At 44.2% G+C, this 22300-nt stretch overlaps 1 protein-coding gene across 1 annotated transcript; it reads left to right on the top strand.

The window, feature by feature from the left end:
* The first annotated feature begins 460 nt into the window (after nt 1-460).
* Nucleotides 461-1597, top strand: LOC130372499 (natural killer cells antigen CD94-like). The gene has a single exon (XM_056578544.1). It carries the CDS (start codon nt 517-519, stop codon nt 1285-1287), a length of 771 nt encoding a protein of 256 aa, XP_056434519.1. The 5' UTR covers nt 461-516; the 3' UTR covers nt 1288-1597.
* The last annotated feature ends 20703 nt before the right edge of the window (nt 1598-22300 follow it).

Here is a 22300-nt window from a genome sequence, read left to right as displayed (position 1 = left end):
AATTACTTAATTCGGGCACACCAATTGGTCGGTAGCGTGGGCAGAGATCAATGGGTGGGCCAGTAAAAAATGGTGTGGGACATCTCTTCCCGGAAGACTACAACTTACAAAACATGTACACGTACCTTATCCTTCATGGATTCATGACCCCTCTCGCGCAAATGGACAGTCAGCTCTGTTGGGGGACTTTTACTTTTAGCCAAGACCTAAAGCTCAAATGTGTATTTGAAGAATGTCTTGATGTGTATTTTGGTCCTTTTGATGTTGATCGAATCAACTTTACGCTTATGACTATAATTGATGCACCACATGTACCACTTACTAAGAAAACAGGATGTGTCTTATCATACACATTGACTCTGCAAGCCCATGTAAAGTGGCATCCGGTTAAAATACTTCCTGTTTGATGAAAGTAGGTAAGACTTTGAGATGCTGTTATTCCAAACGCACAGAAAGACCGAACACGCATAGGTGTAGGACGATTAGATAAACTCTGAAACCAGTTTGGACCAGAATATGGCTGAGGTGATTCATGCCAGGCCCAACATGGCCAGGAACACACAAGTAGATGGAGAGGAGGGTATAGAGGACGACTACGATAGCATTGAGAGCCTCAGAGATCAACACCAGGACTATGTGGGGACAGAGGAGTCCTCCAATACTCTGGGAACAGTAAGAAGTCAGCAGCAGGACCCTGTGAGCCCTCCTCGGTGGCCGATCAGGGCTGTGGTGGTGCTTCTGGTCCTGCTGTCTGTTGCCCTGCTGGCTGGACTGCTTCGGTTGGCAGTGCAACACAAGACCGTCATTGAGAAGAATTTAAGCATGGACAGAGACGTGGAGCAACTTCTCCAAAGGCTGAAGAATGTGACAGAGCAGAGAGACTCACTGCTTTGTAAACAGGACTGTCAAAGTGGTTGGGATAAGTTTGGTTATAAATGTTACCTGCTTTCCAAAGTGCTGGGATCCTGGAATAAGAGCAGGAAGCTCTGTGTTTCCCATGGAGCAGATCTGGTGGTCGTGGACAGTAAAGAGGAGCTGGACTTCATTAGCAGGTACGGCGGGTACTTCTGGCTCGGAGCGACAGATGAGGCCAGTGAAGGGATGTGGAGATGGGCTGATGGGACCGTCCTGTCAGTGGATAACCCCTCCTGGAGAAGCCGGAAACCAGATGGTAACAAGGACAAGAACTGCTTAAGGAGGTCCGGGGACGCGAGTAACTTAAAATGGACAGATGAGAGCTGTGAAAGCAAGAGAAGGGGGCTTTGTGAACATAATCTAATAAAATGACGGATGATAAAAAAAGAAAGAAAAAAAAGGATGTTCGTTGTTTTGTTTCGCGCTTCTTGGTTCTGGCATTCTGCCCAGAGCTTTGATTGGCTGCAAGGTGTTATCTCCTTAAAATTACTGAATGAACACTTTTGAAGGTACATATGCATATATGCATTCGCACACATACAGTAATTTGTATACAGCTGTGTTTGCTGTTGTGAATTTGACCTTTTATTAAAGCAACTCTTGATTCATATGTTTTGCTGATATTGTATTCATTGGATTAGTTTGTTATTGGTCCCTTTGAACAGACATTGATCAAAGGGACAATGATATTGATTTTTAATTTACTATTGGGACTCAATAAAAAATAGTTTAGTCTTTTAATCCGATCCTGGGTCGCTCATCTAGTGCCCGGGTTCAAATACTTCTGGTGCCGCCACTGCATAGAACAGGTAAATCTTAAATCTAATGTTTCAGTCATTCATGTATCTGTAATTATTGCAGTTACATTATTGTCATGGCGCTTTGGATAAAGCATCCGCCAAATGACCATAGAAATAATTTTCTGTTACTTGTGCAATCTGTTCTCTATATATTCTTTATTACTTTTGCAGAGGGCTGAGTTTGACTTTGGTATAGACACATCTGTTTCTGTTCAATGTCAAAGTGAAACATTATCACATGTGCTGCAGAAACATGGTAATTCCGCAGCTGCTTATGGAATGTCAAGGGTCATTGATGTAGTAAGCAGTCCACCCGTTAGTAGTGAGGAGTCCTCTAATACTCTGGGAACAGTAAGAAGTCAGCAGCCGGACCCTGTGAGCCCTCCTCGGTGTCCAATCAGGGCTGTGGTGGTGCTTCTGGTCCTGCTGTCTGTTGCCCTGCTGGCTGGACTGCTTGGGTTGGCAGTGCAACACAAGACCGTCTTGGAGAAGAACGAAAGCATGGACAGAGACATGCAGAAACTTCTCCAAAGGCTGAAGAATGTGATAGAGCAACAAAAGACCGTATGCATGGACAAAGACGTGGAGCAACTTCTCCAAAGGCTGAAGAATGTGACAGAGCAGAGAGACTCACTGCTTTGCCCACAGGACTGTCCAGGTGGTTGGGATAAGTTTGTGTGTAAATGTTACCGGCTTACCAGAGAGTGGGAATCCTGGAATAAGTGCAGGAAGCTCTGCGTTTCCCACAGAGCAGATCTGGTGGTTGTGGTCAATAAAGGGGAGATTGACTTCATCAGCAGGTACGGCGGGAACAACTGGCTTGGAGCGACAGATGAGGCCAGTGAAGGGTTGTTGAGATGGGTTGAAGGGACCGTCCTGTCAGTGGTTAACCCCTCATGCAGCAGAAGAAAACCTGATGGTAACAAGGACAAGAACTGCTTAAAGAATTTCAGGGAGAAGACCAACTTAAAATGGACAGATGAGATCTGTGAAGCCAACAACTATGGGCTTTGTGAATATAATTTAATGAAATGATGGATGAAAACATTTCTTTGTCTGACTGATTTGTTTCTTTGACTATTTTTTATATATTAATGCCAACAGACATTTGTTGTTTTGTTTCAAACTTGATGGATTCTGCCATCCAATAAGAGCTGTGATTGGCTGTGAGGTGTTATCTCCTTAAAAGGAGTTGACATGAAGACTTCACTGGTCACTGCAGGAGCTGTACATAGATGCTGCTCTTGTTACATTCTTTTTTTTAAATGTTTCCACATTTGCTCTTGGTGTTGGAGGCTGAGGTTGGGAGGTAAAGAGTCATTGGCTGGTTTTGCTGCAAACCACAGTAGTTCTCTATCTAGGACTGCATTTGCTGCCTTTGCGCCCTCAGCTAATTATTTAATATAATTAATATAATTTTCTTAACTTTTGTTTAAATGTATCTTGAGTTTTTTCACAATATAGTCTGATCACAGCAAAACACTTGTGGTTTAATTAGCTTGTAGGCATGCACTTAGTTTTTTTATCGTTACTGAATGAACACTTTTGAAGGTACATATGCATAGCCTATAAGAATTTGCAGACGTACAGTAATTTGTAAATTGTATTGAATCTGTGATTGTAGTGTAGATTCAGCTGTGTTTGTTGTAGTGAATTTGACCTTTTATTAAAGCAGCTCTTGATTAATATGTTTTCCTGACATTTTATTAATCGGATTTAGTTTGGAACTGATCCCTTTGAACAGACATTGTTCAAAAGGACAATGATATTGAAATTGTATTTACTTTTGGGACTCAATTCAAAATAGTTCAGTCGTTTAATCCAATCCAGGGTCGCTCAACTAGTGCCAGGGTTAAATTCCCTTTGGTGCCGCCCGTGGTTAGAACAGGTGCATCTAAAATCTAATGTTTCAGTCACTCATGCTTCGGCAATTATTGCAGTTACATTGTTGTTAAGGCGCTTTGGATAAAGCATCCACAGAATGATCGTAAAAATCATTTCCTGTTACTTGTTACGTCTGTTCACTATATATTCTTTATTACTTTTGCAGAGGGTTGACTTCAACTTTGGTACGGACACGTTTCTCTGTTCAATGTCTAAGGGAAACATTATCAAATGTGCAGTAGGTAATCTACTGCGCATTTAGTAGATTACTAAATGTGCAGTAGCACATTTAGTACTACACTTGTGTTATACAGCCTCAGTAGTAATCTACTAAGGCTGCTGAATGACCACAAATGGTCATTCTGCAGCTTCTTATGGCAGGTCAAGGGTCATCGATGTAGTATGTGGTACACCCTTTAGTAGTGATAGTTTACAAAGAAAAAGTGAACTTTCTCCTTGCATGGGTTAAATTTCTTATTAATTTGTTAGCTTTTCTCTTCCGGCTTTCATAAACGGCAAGGACTCCAGATCATCACAGCATACCCTCACAGCAGCAGCCGCCGCCGCCGCCACCACCACCGCCGCCACCACCATGGACCACGCCCTCCGCGGAGGACCCTGGGGAAGTCGGGAGCGTTCGCCTCCCGACTTGGTTTTCCCACGCGGGCACTTGGATACAAAGACAACAGACCGAGATTGAGGGCAGACGTTGTTGGATCTTTTCCGTTTTTTTATATCTACTTTTGTTTTTCTATTCAAAGTTCTTTCTTTTGTAGATATGCCGATCACACGTTGTGTAAAGCAATAAAGTTGTCACAAGATTATGCGTTTTCTCGTAGCTTGGAAACTAATTGAAGCAATGTGGAATAAAGCTGTGGTATCAAATGCACAAAAGATTAAAAAAAAGATGGATGTCGCAGGCCTATCATTTCATTAGGGCCAAATTAAATGATTGGATGGCCTACCTGTCTGTCTACCTTGTAGGCCAGGGGCAGATCTGGATTTGTAACTTAGAGGGGGCCATGAACATGGACTTTCTTTCTGGAGGGGACATCAATAATAGCACTAACGTCCATCAAATTATCTTCTGAAACAGACACAGCCATTAATAGTATACGGCATATATACTGTTAATGGCTGTGCATATACTATATGCACCGTTTCAGAATGGTTAGCCAAGACCTATTGCTGAAATGTGTATTTGACGAATGTATTGATTAGTATTTTGGTCCATTTGACGTGGATCGAACAATCAACCTTATGGTTATGACCATAAGTGATGGACAGCATACACGACCTTACTAAGAAAACAGGATGTGTCTTATCATGCACAGTGACTCTGCAAGCACATGTAGCAAGTAGCCTCTGGTTAAAATACTTCCTGTTTGATCAAAGAAGGTGTTAAGACTTTGACATGCTGGAAATCAAAACGTACAGAAAGACCGTGCACTCATAGGGGTAGGACAATAAAATAAACTCTGAAAACATTTTTGACCAGAATATGGCTGAAGTGATTCACGCCAGACCCAACATGATTTTCAAGGCCTGGAAAACACAAGGAGATGGAGAGGAGGGTATAGAGGACGACTACGATAGCATTGAGAGCCTCAGAGATCAACACCAGGACTATGTGGAGATTGAGGAGTCCTCCAATACTCTGGGAACAGTAAGAAGTCAGCAGCCGGACCCTGTGAGCCCTCCTAGGTGTCCGATCAGGGCTGTGGTGGTGCTTCTGGTCCTGCCATCTGTTGCCCTGCTGGCTGGACTGCTTCGGTTTGTAGTGCAACACAAGAGGAAGACTGTAAGCATGGACAGAGACATGAAGCAACTTCTCCAAAGGATGAAGAATGTGACGGATGAGCGCTGTGAAGGCAGAGACTGGGGGCTTTGTGAACTTAATTTACAATAATGATGGATGCAAAACATTTGTGACTATTTTTTATATCTTACAGACAACAGACGTTGGTTGTTTTGTTTCACACTTGTTAGGTTCTGCCATTCGATAAGAGCTGTGATTGGCTGCAAGGTTTTTGTCTCCTTAAAAGGAGATGACATGAAGACTTCCCTGGTCACTGCAGGAGCTGTACATAGATGCTGCTCTTGTAACAATACTTTTTTCAATGTTTCCACAGTTGTTGTGTTGGAGGCTGAGGTTAGGCGGTAAAGAGTTTTCAGTTGCTGCAAACCACAATATGTTCTCTATCTAGGGCAGCATTTGCAACTTTTTCCCCCTCACATAATTATTTAATTCTTTTTCTGTTGAAAAGTATCTTGACTTTGTCTCCATGTTGTGTGATCGCAACAAAACCCTTGCGTACAAATTATCTAGTGGTTCTACGGTGTAGTAGTTCTACAGTGGACTTGTGTCCTGGTGTCTGAATCGGCTTGTAGGTCTGCACTTAGTTTTGCGTTACTGAAGGAACACTTTTGAAGGTACATACATGCATTCACGCACATTCAGTAATTTGTAAATTGTATTGAATCTGTAAATGTAGTGTCCATTCAGCTGCGTTTGCTGTAGTTAATTTGACCTTTTATTAAAGCAACTCTTGATTAATATGTTTTGCTGATATTTTATTAATTGGATTTAGTTTGGACTTGGTCCCTTTGAACGGACATTGTTCAAAAGGACAATGATATAGATTTTTTTATCTCAATTCTCAAAACCTGAATAGCATATTAACAATCCTGTTACACTATCAGCTCGAAAAAGCGTGATACCGGGTTTGCTGTACAAGTCGGACATCAAAGGTGTCGGTGGCATAGGCAGAGATAATGGGGTGGGCCAGTACAAAATGGTGTCGGACATCTTTTCCCAGAAGACAGATGAAAAAGAGTTACAAAAACATATACATGTACCTTATCCTTTATGCATTTATAACACCTCTCTCGCAAATGCGCAAGTGGCTCCGCTGGGAAACTATAACTTTATTTTAGCCAAGACCTAAGGCTCAAATGTGTATTAGAAGAATGTCTTGATGTGTATTTTGGTCCTTTGGATGTTGATGGAACAATCAACCTTGCGGTTATGACCATAATTGATGCACTGCATGTACCATTTAGACAACAGGATGTATTTAACCAAGTTGAAAGGAGCCTCTGGTTAAAATACTTCCTGTTTGATCAAGGTAGGTGTTAAGACTGACATGCTGGCATTCAAAACGCACAGAAAGACCAAGCACTCATAGGGGCAGGACGATAAGAAACTCTGAAAAAAGTTTGGACCAGAATATGGCTGAGGTGATTCACGTAACGCTCAACATGAAGATGATCAAGGCCAGGAACAAACAAGGAGATGGAGAGGAGAGTATAGAGGACGACTACGATAGCATTGAGAGCCTCAGAGATCAACACCAGGACTATGTGGGGACAGAGGAGTCCTCCAAGTCTCTGGGAACAGCAAGAGGTCAGCAGCCGGACCCTGTGAGCCCTCCTCAGTGGCCGATCAGGGCTGTGGTGGTGCTTCTGGTCCTGCTGTCTGTTGCCCTGCTGGGTGGACTGCTTCGGTTTGCGTTTCAAAACAAGACTGTATGCATGGACGGAGACGTGGAGCAACTTCTCCAAAGGCTGAAGATTGTGACAGAGCAACACAAGACCGTAAGCATGGAGGTGGAGCAACTTTCCCAAAGGCTTAAGATTGTGACAGAGCAGAGAGACTCACTGCTTTGTAAACAGGAATGTTCAGGTAATTGGACTAAGTTTGGTTGCAAGTGTTATTTTTTTTCCAATGAGATGGAATCCTGGTATAAGAGCAGGGAGCTCTGCGGTTCCGTCGGAGCAGATCTTGTGGTTGTAGACAGTGAAGAGGAGATGGACTTCATTAACATCAAGGGCAAGTCCTACTGGTTCGGAGCGACAGATGAGGCCAGTGAGGGGTTGTGGAGATGGGTTGATGGGACCGTCCTGTCAGCGGATAACCCCTACTGGTTCAGCGGGCATCATGATGGTGGCAAGGACATGAACTGCTTAATGAGGGTCTGGGGGGAGACCACACATAAATGGACAGATGGGAGCTGTGAAGAAAGTAACCATGCGCTTTGTGAATACAGTATAATTTAATGAAATGATCAATGAAAACATTTGTGACTTTTTATTTAATCTTACTGCCAACAAACGTTCAATGTTTTGTTTCGTAATTGTTAAGTTCTGCCATTCGATAAGAACTGTGATTGGCTGCAAGGTGTTATCTCATTACAATTAGAGGACATGAAGACTTCACTGGTCACTGCAGGAGCTGTACATAGATGCTGTTTTAGTTACTTTATTTTTTCAATGTTTCCACAATTTCTCTTGGTTTTGGAGGCTGAGGTTAGGAGGTAAAGAGCCGTAAGGTATTGGCTGGTTCCCAGTTGCTGTAAACCACACTAGCTCTCTATCTAGACTGCATTTTCTGCCTTTGTCTTAGCCCCTCAGCTAATAATTATTCTGTTGAAATGTATCTTGACTTCGTCACCAAGTAGTGTGATCAAAACAAAAAACTTTTGTATAAATTAGTGGTTCCACGGTGTTCAGAGGAACAGTAGACTTGTTTCTGAATCAGCTTGCTTGTAGTCTCCACTTAGTTTTGCGTTACTGTTTTGCGTAACTTAATGAACACTTTTGAAGGTACATATGCATCTATGCCTTCGCGCACATAAAGTCATTTGTAAATTGCTTTGAATCTGTAAATGGAGTGTCCATTCAGCTGTGTTTCCTGTCGTGAATTTGACCTTTATTAAAGAAACTCTTGATTCATATGTTTTGCTGATATTTTATTAATTGGATTTCGTTTAGACATGGTCCCTGTGAACAGACATTGTTCAAAGGGACAATGATATTGATATTTAACTTACTTTTAGGACCTAATAAAAAATTGTTTAGTCTTTTAATCCGATCCTGGGTCGCTCAACTAGTGCCAGGGTTCAAATCCTTCTGGTGCCGCCACTGCATAGAACAGGGGCATCTTAAATCAAATTTTTCAGTCACTCATGTATCTGTAATTATTGTAGTTCCATTATTGTTAAGGCGCATTGGGCAAAGCTTCCGCGAAATTATCTACAAATCAATTCCTGTTACTTCTGCAATCTTTTCTCTATATACATGTACCTTATCTTTCATGCATTCATAACCGCTCCCTCACAAATGGGCAGTCGGCTCCACCGGGGAAATGTTACTTTATTTTACCCATGAACTAAGGCTCAAATGTGAATTAGAAGAATGTCTTGATGTGTATTTTGGTCCTTGTGATGTTGATCAAACAATTAACCTTACAGTTATGACCATAAGTGATGCACTCTACATACCATTCAGACAACAGGATGTATCCAACCATACAAAGGGACTTTTACAAGCACATGTAGCAAGTAGCATCTCGTCAAAATTCTTCCTGTTGATCAAAGTAGAAATAAGACTGACATGCTGGCATTGAAAACGCACAGAAAGAACAAGCACTCATAGGGGTAGGACCGATAAGATAAACTCTGAAAACAGTTTGGACCAGAAAATGGTTGAGATGATTTATGCCACGCCCAACATGATAACCACTGCCAGGTATACACAAGGAGAGAGAGAGGAGAGGATAGTGGACATCTACTCTACCATTGAGAGCCTCAGAGATCAACACCAGGACTATGTAGGGGCAGAGGAGTCCTCCAATACTCTGGGAACAGTAAGAAGTCAGCAGCCGGACCCTGTGAGCTGAATAATTTGACAGAGCAGAAAGACTCACTGCTTTGTGACTATCCAAGTGGTTGGGATAAGTTTGGTTGTTAATGTTACCTTTTTCCCAATGTGCTGGAGTCATGGAATAAGAGAAGGGAGTTCTGTGTATCCCAAGGAGCAGATCTTTTGGTTGTGGAATGTGGACAGTAAAGAAGAGATGGACTTCTTTAGCAGGTACATCTGGCTCGGAGCGACAAATGAGGCCAGTGAAGGGTTGTGGAGATGGTTGATGGGACCGTCCTGTCAGCGGATAACCTGATGGTGGCAAGGGCAAGAACTGCTTAAGGAGTTACCAGTAGGAGGACACCAAACATAAATGGACAGATGCGAGCTGTGATGCTGGAAACCGGGGGCTTTGTGAACATAATGAGATAAAATGATGATGAAAATATTTCGTTGTGACTATTTTTTATATACCAACAGACATTGGTTGTTTTGTTTCACACTTGGGTTCTGCCATTCGATAAGAGCTGTGATTGACTGCAAGGTGTTATCTTCTTAAAAGGAGATGACATGAAGACTTCACTGGTCACTGCAGGAGCTGAACGTAGATGCTGTACTTGTTACTTTTTTTTCAATGTTTCCATAGTTGCTCTTGGTGTTGGAGGCTGAGGTTAGGCGGTAAAGAGTCATGTGGTTTGCCATTTGCTGCTAACCACACTAGCTCTCTTCTATCTAGGGCTGCCTTTGCCTTCGTCCTCTCAGCTTATTATTTCACTATTTTTTTCTGTTGAAATGTATCTTGACTTTGGTACTATGTAGTGTGATCACTAAACTTGTGTAGCAATTATTACAAGTTGTGTAAAGCAATAAAGTTGTCAGAAGATTATACGTTTTGTCGTCCTAGAAAAAGTAATTTAAGCGATGCGGTGTGAAAGCTGCGGTAGGCAATTTATTTTAGAAGCATCTTTGGGCTATATTCTTTAGAATGTTGAAGCCCTACACTAAGCTCATCCAATCATTTTATTCGGGCCAAATGAAATGATTGGATAGCTTACATGTCCGTTTACCTACCTTGTAGGAAGGGCGCAGATCTGCTTTGTAACTTAGGGGGAGTCGTTTCTGGAGGGGACAATAATATCAGCGACGTTTATCAAATGATCTGCTGTAACAGACACAGCAACTAATAGTATGCAAGGGTTCATACTACTGAACAGATTACATAGGGGGGGGGGGGGGGGGTCATGTTTGTGGGAACAATTTCAAAAGTGGAATAGAGTTCGATCCCCAATGTCCGCAGGCTAGCTTGACTTTTGATTAATCCATCTCTTATGGGGCCCTTATTTGACCACCAGGTGAGAGTGTGATCAGCCATTTCAAGCCGCTTCAAAATCGCCCCTACTCTGTGACAGTGACATCACAAGTGGGAGTGTCCACCTAGATGTTAAAAAAGATAAGCCTAACTATTGGTTAAGTCCACAGAGTAGACCGCCCTATGAACTGATGAGATTTTTTAAACGGATTGTAATGGCTAATACACTCACACCTGGTTGTAAAATAGGGCCCCTTTTATCGACCTAAACGTTCAATTGAAATAAAAGTTTATGTTCCAGGTCCAAGTTCCTGTCACCATTTACATTTATCCATCCCACGTGTATCAAAGCCTCCTACGACAGGTGTCACACTAAATTTGTACCGGGGGCGAAATTTGTACCGGGCGCGTCATCATTACGTAATCCATTACAAACCTGCCCTGCAACAGATGATCGCGTCGTCCGTTGCCGGGAAGGTTTCAAGAAACATTCGCGCTCATGTTGCCAAAGACGAAATAACATAATACAGTTAACGGATCGCTAGATAATGTAATGTTTTGTTGGGTTCCTTAATAAACACACGATGTATCTTGGAACAGACATCAACATTCAGCGCGCCAATCCAACTGCGCATGCTCCGTGTGACGGTCTAATAACTGATGTTGATATCATTACAGATAACACTTGTTTTTACTTTATATTTGTATTGTATTTAATTGTTGAATCAAATTTAGCAAGTAAACTGAGTGTTTAAAGCAGGTCAAGGACGAAATAGCACAATACAGATAACGGATCGCTAGATAGAAGGTTCGCGAATGTTCACGTCATTCGACGCGATCGTCCGTTGCCAGGCAACGGACGAAGCGATCATCTGTTGCCAGGCAGATTTGGAGTGGATTACGTATGGATGACGCGCCCGGTCAAATTTCGCCCCCGGTACAAATTTAGTGTGACACCGGCTCTGTAACAAAAGAGCACCGCGAGGAAGAGGAGGAGCGCGAGCACAAGGAGGCAGAACACCAGCAGGGCGGTCGCCATGGCCGCCATCCAGTCACCGCCGCCTTCGCCCGGTCGTGACGCAGTAGTCAACGGCGACATCTGGTGAGGAGGGTTGCATCCAGGGGGGTGGGAGCGGGTGACGGAGGAGTTTGGGGAGGTGGTGCAGTCTGCGGGGGTGGATGCTCCAAGAGCGGGGGTCGTGGGGGCGTCTGCAGCCCAAAAGTCGGGGTCTGCACCCAGCGGACCCACCCCGGTAAAACGGCGGGCTAACCCCACCGTCCGCGCCGCTCATCTCCGCCCACATCTGCCGGATGCGGTCTCCGTGGCAACGCCCCCCGCCGCGCTCCCGGCACCGCTCCGTTGCCGGCGACAGCACAGACTGCGGTCGTACCACGACACCACGATCGACCCGGGGACCATGGCGACCACGGCGAGCGTTGCTCAGCAGGAGCTCCACCAGGAGGCGCCGGCGGAGCCCCCAGGCCAGGTTGCGACGCACCATTGCGGTGAAGCGGTGGCAGGGTTTGGCGTCCGGGCGGCGAAGGTCCACGCTGATGACCACCCGGTCGCCGAGGCCCTCCCGGTCACGGGCCACCAGGACCAGCAGCTGCGAGTCATCCTTCATGTACTCTACTGTGTCGTGGCTCATCGGAGACAATGACACATGCACACTGGTTGTCTCTCTGAGGGTCTGTGCCTGCTTTGAGAAGATCGACTGACTAAAGAGTGACAGTTGGAACTGTGCGGTTCCAGCCTGTTTTCCAGCATTAGTGTCGAGAAAATGGATGAAAAGATGCTTTTTGTTGACTGCAGAAGTAGGGTGTAGTACAGGGGTGTACATCCACCTCCATTCACGCTCTCCTTCCCCAGAGAGGTTCCACACAAAGCCTGCAGGGGCTTGAGACTCAGTAGTGTGGAAGGGGAGGCGATGGTGTTTTGTGTTTGAACAGCAGAGGGTGATATAGGATCAAATTCACCGCTCACTACTGTTGAAACCTCAAAGTTCAGGGCCATATTGGACTGATAGGGTAGGAGCAAAGGTTTGAGTCACCCTGGCAGAATGTGGACCAGGTTTCTCTGTGTTTAAGAAATCCATTGTTGAATGCAAGCTGAACTCTATTCCTGGGGATAGCATGGGGGTGTTGAGGTTGAGTACTGTTGAGGACGGTCTGAGATCTTCGCTCTCTTGCAGAAGTGGGCAGAATCTGGAAGTTTCACCGATGGTGTCATCACTGTCATGCACATGTTTTCAAGGGATTCTTGAAAACATGTGGTGCTTCAGGTTTTCCATGTTTGTTAACAGGACTGGCAAGACCTGTGAATCTGTGGAAATCTCTCTGTTTTGTTTCAGGGACGGGTATGTTGTTGACGTGAAGGTATCTCAGGCTATCTCGAGAGAGTTCTGTGCCAGATAGGGAATGTTTCCAATACATTAGCGACAGAGACTCCGTTAATCCCCTGACATCGGTCAACAGAGGCGTCATCCATGTTTGAAACCGTGACCGTGGCAACGACGACATCATCATGATTGGGCTCGATTCTCCGGGTGACGATGAAGGCCTCCTGCTGTGGCTGTCTAGCTCTGCTGAAGTAACCCTGTTCAGAGGTCAAAGGTTGCATGGGCCACTTATAGGCATCGACGTCTGAAACGGCGAGGAAGGCTGCGGATCAATATCTCGGTGCGATGTTGCACCAGAGGGCACCGATGATGGCATTTTCCGGTGTGAGTCCATCTCGGGGTGTCGTCTGAGAGTGTCGGCCTGTGAGCGTCTGAGTCAGGGAGAAATCTCGACTCGTCGGCGACTGGGTGAACTTGGCAGCGTATGTGGTATCCTCCAAGCTTCTGGGACCTGAAAGATACAACAAACAAGAGTTAATACAACCCCTCAATAATGTAATCCCATTATGATGCTGGTACCAAACAGACCACCTTTAGAATCTATACCGCCCCCTCTTTTTTGACAATTGACCCCCCCACATCCATCCCCCCCACAAGATTAAAGACTTTGAGAACTCCCCATTCATGCATGTGCAATGCAATTCAAACTCATTTACATTTTCTTGCAGCCATGTCTTTCTGATTTAGTTACAAATTGTGATATCTTACCTAACTCTACTCTCCTAAAGCTGCTGATTCACTGTGCCGCACTGGCTATGTCTTAAGCCAACCAGAAGCTTTTTACATTCCTTAATCACCATCTGCCTAACTCATCTATTTGATTGGGCATTTTTCACGCTAAATAAAAGATTAACCTTAAAATATGGCCCAGGCAATTATGCTATGAGGCCAACGACATACAAAAAAGCGAATGTAGAAAAGCTTCGCCTCGCATTTTTTGTCATTCGTTACCTTTTCTCTCCCAGCCTTAGAATGGACGTTCACGAAAACGGAAAGGCCTCCAGATGATCTCAGCACACCCTCACACCAGCAGCCACCGCCGCCATGTTACCGTGGTAACCCTGGACCACGCCCTCCACGGAGGCGGAGGACTCGGGGGATGTCGGAAGCGCTCTCCTCCCGACAACGTTTTCCCACAGGGCACTTGGATACGAACAAAACAAACTTTGAGCACCGACGTTGTTGGATCTTCTGTTTTTTTTAAATATATATACACTTTGGTTTATATTCAAAGTTCTTTGCTTTGTAGATATGCCGATCACACGTTGTTTAAAGCAATAGAGTTGTCACAAGATGATGTGTTTTGTTGTCGGTGGAGAACTAATTGAAGCGATGCCGTGTTAAATTATCTTCTGTAACAGACACAGCAATTAATGGTATATTGCACATACTATTAATGGCTGGGCATATACTATATGCAACGGTTCAGAACGGTTAGCCAATCGAACTTATGGTTATGACCATAAGTAATAGACTGCATTTACACCATATAAGAATACAGGATGTGTCTTATACAGAGTGACTCTGCAAGCACATGGTTAAAATACTTCCTGTTTGATCAAAGTAGGTGTTAAGATTTTGAGATGCTGGCATTCAAAACATACAGAAAGACCAAGCACTCGTCCTTTCCCCCAAGGAGAAGGACGATAAGAAACTCTGAAAACAGTTTGGACCAGAATATGGCTGAGGTGATTCACGCCAGGCCCAACATGATGACCAAGGCCAGGAACACACAAGGAGAGAGAGAGGAGGGTATAGAGGACATCTACGATAGCATTGAGAGCCTCAGAGATCAACACCAGGACTATGTGGGGACAGAGGAGTCCTCCAATACTCTGGGAACAGTCAGAAGTCAGCAGCCGGACCCTGTGAGCCCTCCTAGGTGTCCGATCAGGGCTGTGGTGGTGCTTCTGGTCCTGCTGTCTGTTGCCCTGCTGGCTGGACTGCTTCGGTTTGCGGTGCAACACAAGACCGTCATGGAGAAGAATGTAAGCATGGACAGAGACATGGAGCAACTTCTGCAAAGGCTGAAGAATATGACAGAGCAGAGAGATGAACTGCTTCGCCCACAGGAATGTCAAAGTGGTTGGGATAAGTTTGGTTGCAAATGTTACCGGCTTTCCAATTTTCGGAAATCCTGTAATGAGAGCAGGGAGTTATGTGTTTCCAAAGGAGCAGATCTGGTGGTTGTGGACAGTAAAGAGGAGATGGACTTCCTTAGCAGGTACGGCGGGAACATCTGGCTCGGAGCAACAGATGAGGCCAGTGAAGGGTTGTGGAGATGGGTTGATGGGACTGTCCTGTCAGTGGATAACCCCTCCTGGTTCAGCGGGAGACCTAATGGTGGCAAGGAGAAGAACTGATTAAGGAAGTTCGGGGAGGGGACCAACTCAAAAAGGACAGATTAGAATTGTGAAAGCAAGAGAAAGTGGCTGTGTGAATATAATCTAAAAAAATTATTGATGAAAACATTTATTTGTGACTATATTTTAAATCTTAATGCCAACAGACGTTCAATGTTTTGTTTCATAATGTTAAGTTCTGCCATTCGATAAGAGCTGTGATTGGCTGCAAGGTGTGATCTCATTCAAATGTGATGACATGAAGACTTCACTGGTCACTGCAGGAGCTGTACATAGATGCTGTTCTAATTACTTTATTTTTTTCAATTTTTCCACAATTGCTCTTGGTTTTGGAGGCTGAGGTTAGGAGGTAAAGATTCGTAAGGTATTGGTTGGTTTCCAGTTGCTGTAAACAGAGCCGGATTAAATAAATGGACTACACTAGGCAGACTGTATTTTTTGGGCCCCCCTCCATCGATAACCTAACCTAACCCTAACACTTACCAAAGTTACTAATAAAAGTTAATTCACATTTTACATAGCGTAGTCTTTGGTTACAAGTTGGTTATTTGTACGCCAAAATAAGTCATGTGTTGTATATTAAACAGTCTATCAGACTATTTTTTGATTTTTATTATTTATACGTTATTACACGGCTCTATTAAATGCTATTAGATTATCCTTATCTTATCCATTGCCAGTGTCATTGTTAAGGCAGTAGTCCCAGTAAATCACCAATAGGTGTCACGGTGTCAGCATTGCTATGTAAACAGAGCAAAAAAGATAAATGTAGTAAGCTATTGCATTTTGCAGAAAATCTTAATTAAATGTGTTGATTAAATTGAAAAGTTAAATAAGTAGTCAAATATACAAAGACTAATAAAATATGCAGTCAGAGAAAGTGTGCTGTAGTGGTAAAGATGTTTATTTTCATGGACAAGCATCACCTATCTTCAATTTTCCAACACTCTCATTTAGCATGCTCCACTCAGGGATAATCTTCAGCCTTCCAGCACCACAGGCCTCCATTGCAGTAGAAACACATCTTGACAGCATCATCACGATCTTGTGGAGAAATAATAAAATGTATATGTAAGCTGAAAGACAGCTGTTTGAGATTTGAATATACCGGTACTTGGTTTGTTCCTCATATTTCATTTCATTATAGTAGAAAGTATAGCCCTATATTATGCATTTCATTTATATGCATTCACTTTACTTATTAAGATTTAGATTTTTAAATGGAAAACTTACATTTACAGATGCTTTCTCCTGAGTTTTGATGAGGCAAAGTCCTCTATAATGTCTTCAAAATCCAGGGAGGTTGTAAATCTATTCTCAATTGCCAACAGGGCAAAGGCATTCTGTTTTTTTTCTGTTACTGTTGCTCTCCGGTATGTTTTCACTCTTTTCATCGTAGAAAATGACGGCGCTGATGTTGACGGCGCCACAGCGTCTTCCGCTGTCTTCACAGCTGTCGGACGGCTGCCCGACAGAAACTTCTGTAAAGCCCCCCGCTGTTTCTTCTTTTGTTCCTCTTCATTTTTTTCTTTTTATGTTTTGCCGCACCCAAAAGCATCTTGAATGTTAGCCTACACAAGAAACGACCTGCCTGCTAGCTTTATTGTTCCGCTTAGTCTTGACCCGCTGACCTCCTCTCGGACTTAACTGATTGGCGTTAAAGGCACCCAGTGCAACTTTATGTAAACATTCAATGAAAAATAAACATTCAATTTCTAGTCTTTTTTACACGTAGTAAGTTTCAATAACTCCATACCATTACATATCGACATTCAAGGAGCAAAGATGAGACGTCGCTGTGTGGTGAGAACTGATAGAAAATCGTAAACAACAACAATCGCCGGTGGGGAGAAGCCATTTTTCCATTGACTGGAAGCCTGCTTTATTTATTGTAGGTTACAAAAAATAAAGAAAATGGCGGCATTGTTGTTGTTATCGATTTTCTATCAGTTCTCACCACACAACGACGTCTCATCTTTGCTGCTTGAATGTCGGTATGTAATGGTATGGAGTTATTGAAACTTACTACGTGTAAAAAAGACTAGAAATTGAATGTTTATTTTTAAGCCTCGAAAGTTGCACTGGGTGCCTTTAATGTGACGTAACGTTAAGATAAACAACGTCACTATTTTTACTTAATTAATATATATTGATATATTATCACTGAAATAAATAGTAGGCAGGACATTTGTATTGGCTATTTAATTTTTTTTTTTTTTTTTTTTTTTTTTTTTACTTCTGTCTGGGCCCCCCCCCGCCGATCAGGCCCTAGGCACGTGCCTAGTTTGCCTTTGGGTTAATCCGGCTCTGGCTGTAAACCACACTGGCTCTCTATCTAGGGCTTCATTTCCTGCCTTTGTCTTAGCCCCTCTGCTAATTATTGGTCTGTTGAAATGTATCTTGACTTTGTCACAACGTAGTGTGAACACAACAAAATACTTTTGTATAAATGATCTAGTGGTTCTACGCTGTTCAAAGGAACAGTAGACTTGTGTCCTGGTGTCTGAATCGGCTTGTAGGTCTGCACTTAGTTTTGCATTACTGAATGAACACTTTTGAAGGTACATATGAATAAATGCATTCGCACACATAGTCATTTGTAAATTGCATTGAATCTGTAAATGTAGTGTTCATTCAGCTGTGTTTCCTGTAGTGAATTTGACCTTTTATTAAAGAAACTCTTGATTAATGTTTTGCTGATATTTTATTTGTTGGATTTAGTTTGGAGTTGGTCCCTTTGAACCGACATTTTTCAAATGGACAATGATACTGATATTTAATTTACTTTTAGGACCCAATAAAAAATGGTTTAGTCTTTTAATCCGATCCTGGGTTGTTCAACAAGTGCCAGGGTTCAAATCCTTCTGGTGCCGCCCCTGCTTAGAACAGTTACATCTTAAATCTAATGTTTCAGTCACTCATGTATCTGTAATTATTACAGTTACATTATTGTTAAGGAGCTTTGGATAAAGCATCCGCCAAATGATCGTACAAATCATTTCCTGTTACTTGTGCAATTTGTTCTCTATATATTCTTTACTACTTTGCAAAGGGTTGAGTTGGACTTCGGTGTAGACACATGTTTTGCTGTTCAATGTCAAAGTGAAACATTATCAAATGTGCAGCATTAACATGTGCATTCCGCAGCTGCTTATGGCAGGTCAAGGGTCGTCGATGTAATATGCAGTCCACCCGTTAGTAGCGATAATATACATGCAAAAAAAGCAATTTTCCCCTGGAAAGTTTATTTTGAATTCGTTACCTTTTCTCTTCCGGCCTTCAGAATGGACTTCCTCGAAAACGGCAAGGCCTCCAGATGATCACAGCAAATCCTCACTGCAACAGCAGCAGCATGGTTACCGTAGTAACCACGCACCACGCCCTCCACGGATGCAGATGACTCAGATGTCGGAAGCGTTCCCCTCCCGATGTCGTTTTCCCACACGGGCACTTGGATACAAACCCAACAGACAGTTTTTTTTATGTATACTATTGTATTTCAATTCAAAGTTCTTTATTTTGTAGATAGGCCGATCACACAAAGTGTGAGCAATGAAGTTGCCAGAAGTTGATGCGTTTTGTCATCGGGAGAACTAATTTAAGCGATGCCGTATCAAAGCAGGGGTAGGCAATTTATTTTCGAAGCATATTTTGGCTATATTCTTTACAACCCAACAGCAATACATAAATCGAATGCTCAGACAAAATAAATAAATAAAAATGGGGCATCTTTGGATGTTGCAGGCCTATACTAAGCTTATCCAATCATTTCATTCGGGAAAATTTAAATTATTGGATGCTTACTTGCCCGTCTCCCTACCTGGTAGGTAGCCTGGTAGCTAGAGATGGATTTATGGGACAACGCGCTTATAGGCATCGACGTCTGAAACGGCGAGGAAGGACGCGGATCAATATCTCGGTGTGATGTTGCACCAGAGGGCACCGATGATGTAATTTCCTGTGTGAGTCAATCTCGGTGTGTCGCCTGCGAGCGTCGGCCTGTGAGCGTCTGAGTCAAATCTCGAGTCGCTGGCGACTGGGCGAACTTGGCAGCGTTGGTGCCATCCCCCAAGCTCCTGGGACCTGAAAGACATAAACAAGAGTGAATACAACGCTCAATAATGTAATCCTATTATGATGCCTGTAACAAACAGACCAAATTCAGAAATGATACACCCCACCCCCCCTTTTTTGGCACTTGACCCCCCCCCCCACATCGATCCCCCCCACAAGATTAAAGATTTTGAGAACTCCCCATTCATGCAGTAGGCAATGAAATTCAAACTAATTTACATCTTCTTGCAGCCGTGTCTTTCTGATCTAGCTGGAGTATTGAGAAAGCTATTATATTAATTATAATTTTAGAATCAAATAATTACAGTAATATCATTATTATATCTACTATCTTCTATATCAACTACTATTAATAATATTTGTATTATCCTCCTTGTGTCATAAATATTCTTATTACTGTATTATTGTTATAGTCTTGGTATTATTTTATCATAACCATCGGCTTTCGTATTTTCACAAATACATGAATAAAATTAGCAGAAACACACCAAAGCTAGCGTGCGTTCAATGTAAGGACGGTATTGTCCACATCCTCCCACTCTGACTCCCATTCATCAAACAACATCACCCCTCCACACACAGACCACCACAGACCACCACACACTATGAATCACCTCTGGGTTTTCCCCAATCAGGGCTCGGTTGACCACACAGCTAGTTAGTTTGTCATACACAATCCTGTGGCACACAACGAGAGAAATCTTAATTATGCCATCGCACATACATCGCACGTGACTGATGTTGTTGCTGTACAATTACTATTATCGTGTTGTTACTGTAGTATTAGTTGTTTTTCAACATAGATGAGTAAAGGGACAGACAGCTAATGCTATGACTGATGGCCACATGGTCACTTTGTCACACAGAACCCTGTCACACACACCGAGAGAATCATTGTAATTATGCCATCGCACATACATGATGTTGTTGCTGTACGAGTATTCGTGTCGTGTCATTAGTTGCATTTTAACATATATAAATAAAGGTAAAGACAACTACATAGTGAGAATGTTAGTCACATGGTTAGATAGTCATACAGAACTTATATAGATTGAGTTCACATGACATGAACTCAATAATGCATTCATCTGACTCATGTCACCATTGGATTACATTACATCGTTCCTAAAGACCCTAAACAGCTCTCCCGTCAGTCGTCCATCCCTTCCGACCACCGTTACATAACCTCTATTATCACCCGCCTCTATTCATCCTTTACCATCCAGCTGCGGGGAAAACATCCATTCAGACGCCGCCACGCTCGAGTCACTCGGACATATGACTTCTTGGATGCACACAAAGCCGCCCCCCGCCCCCCGCCCCCCACCCCTGCACGCAGCCCCCCGGAACAATCACCTATAGTCATATAGAGGGTCAGACGAGTCACAAGACCTACCCAGTATGTGGGGGGGGCCGTTTGAGTCACCGAGCCCGGTGCTCTAGCCCGACCAGGGCAGGCTGGCCGGCGAGGGGGGCTCTTTTGAACAGCGGCGGCAAGTCAGGCCGCTAACAAGCGCTGCTCTGTCGCCACAGCCGCCGCCGCCGCTGCTGCCACCATGTGTCACTGGTGGAGCCGGGGACTGTTGTTGTTGTGGTTGAGAAAGAGAGGAGCGAGAGTCGCTGCTGGTCCGAGAGTTCTCGGAGAGCTCCGGGTGGAAGGTGGTCCGTGGCGTGGATGTGCTTTTGGACGGTGAAGTAGACAAGGGTTCGGAGGCTGATGAGGAGGGGTTTGTAGAATCTGGCGCTGGGCTACGGTCGCTGACCCTGGCCGGTTCCAGGTGGAGAGAAGGCATTGGGGTCGTACTAATCAAGGGGGGTGATGAGGAGCTCGGTGTTGTATCCCAGGCTTGAGGGTTCAGTATTCGTGTTCTCTAAGGCCGTCTTTATGTTCCCGAGGCTTGTTTGTAGATGCAGCTGATACGCTCACAGATTCATACGATACAGCGGACATTGAAAAGTCAAGCTCTGAAGAGCGGTTTGTTGGACTGTATGACATTTCCATGAAGACAGGGGCCTGCAAGGTTGAAGTAACTGTTATTTGCTGGTTGAGGAAGGTATCTGATTGCTTGTCAACGGGTGAAGAATCGTCTGTTTGATAGCGAAATGATAAACGGAGGTTTTGGTTGCGAGGGACGGACTGGAGCTCACTACATTTTTTTTGATTCAATGGCAGAAAACGCCACAAACTTGTTAGTGGGGGGGGTCAGGGATAAAGGGGTGACTGTCGAGGTGAGGACTCAACGAACGCTCAGGATACGTCAAACGGGACTGTGGCGATTGTGAGAACCCTTCGCTACTCTCATCCACATCCATCGAGGTCCTTCCTCCATGCAGCGGTAACCCTGGACTGTGAGGGGTCAAGGGGGTCGAGACAGCCAGGGGGGGGTGGAGGAGGGACAGCCAGGAGGGGTGGAGGAGAGACAGCCAGGGGGGTGGAGGTGAGACAGGTGTGGGCGTATATCTAGGCCCCGCCAACGCCCTCTTCACAGATCACCCTCCATCCCACAACGGGCGCGTCCACCATCTCTCCTATGATCACGCTCCCTGGCCAAATCCGACCCCCCTTCCGCCCCTCCGGATCCCGCCCTCCAGAGAACGCAGAGGGCCGGTTCCACCACCCCCTGCGGTTCATCTTCAGTACCGAAGGACGAGCGGCGGGTCCAATTGGGGCCGCCTCGTCGGCAGACCTTGAGGTTCCTCTGTCGGAGATCCAGGGGTATCTTTGCGGAGAACAGGTGGAGGTAATGGGCCACGACGCTGATCAGAGCCGACCGCTGGCTGCCTCCCAGGGAAGCAGGAGGGCACTGGAAGGATAGACCGGCCCAGATGGACGGCTCTTCTGCAGATCGATGCTGCCTGGCATGGGATGAAAAAAACGTTACAGAAGAGGACCAGCTGGGTTTGTATCCAAAA

This window comes from Gadus chalcogrammus, chromosome 19, assembly GCF_026213295.1.
Source record: "Gadus chalcogrammus isolate NIFS_2021 chromosome 19, NIFS_Gcha_1.0, whole genome shotgun sequence".
NCBI lineage: Eukaryota > Metazoa > Chordata > Actinopteri > Gadiformes > Gadidae > Gadus > Gadus chalcogrammus.
Note: the sequence above shows the minus strand (reverse complement) of the source record. Positions and strands in the feature narration are given on the sequence as shown.

Coding starts and splice junctions, on each gene's coding strand:
- LOC130372499 (XM_056578544.1), top strand. CDS start 517: ATGGCTGAGGTGATTCATGCCAGGCCCAACATGGCCAGGAACACACAA.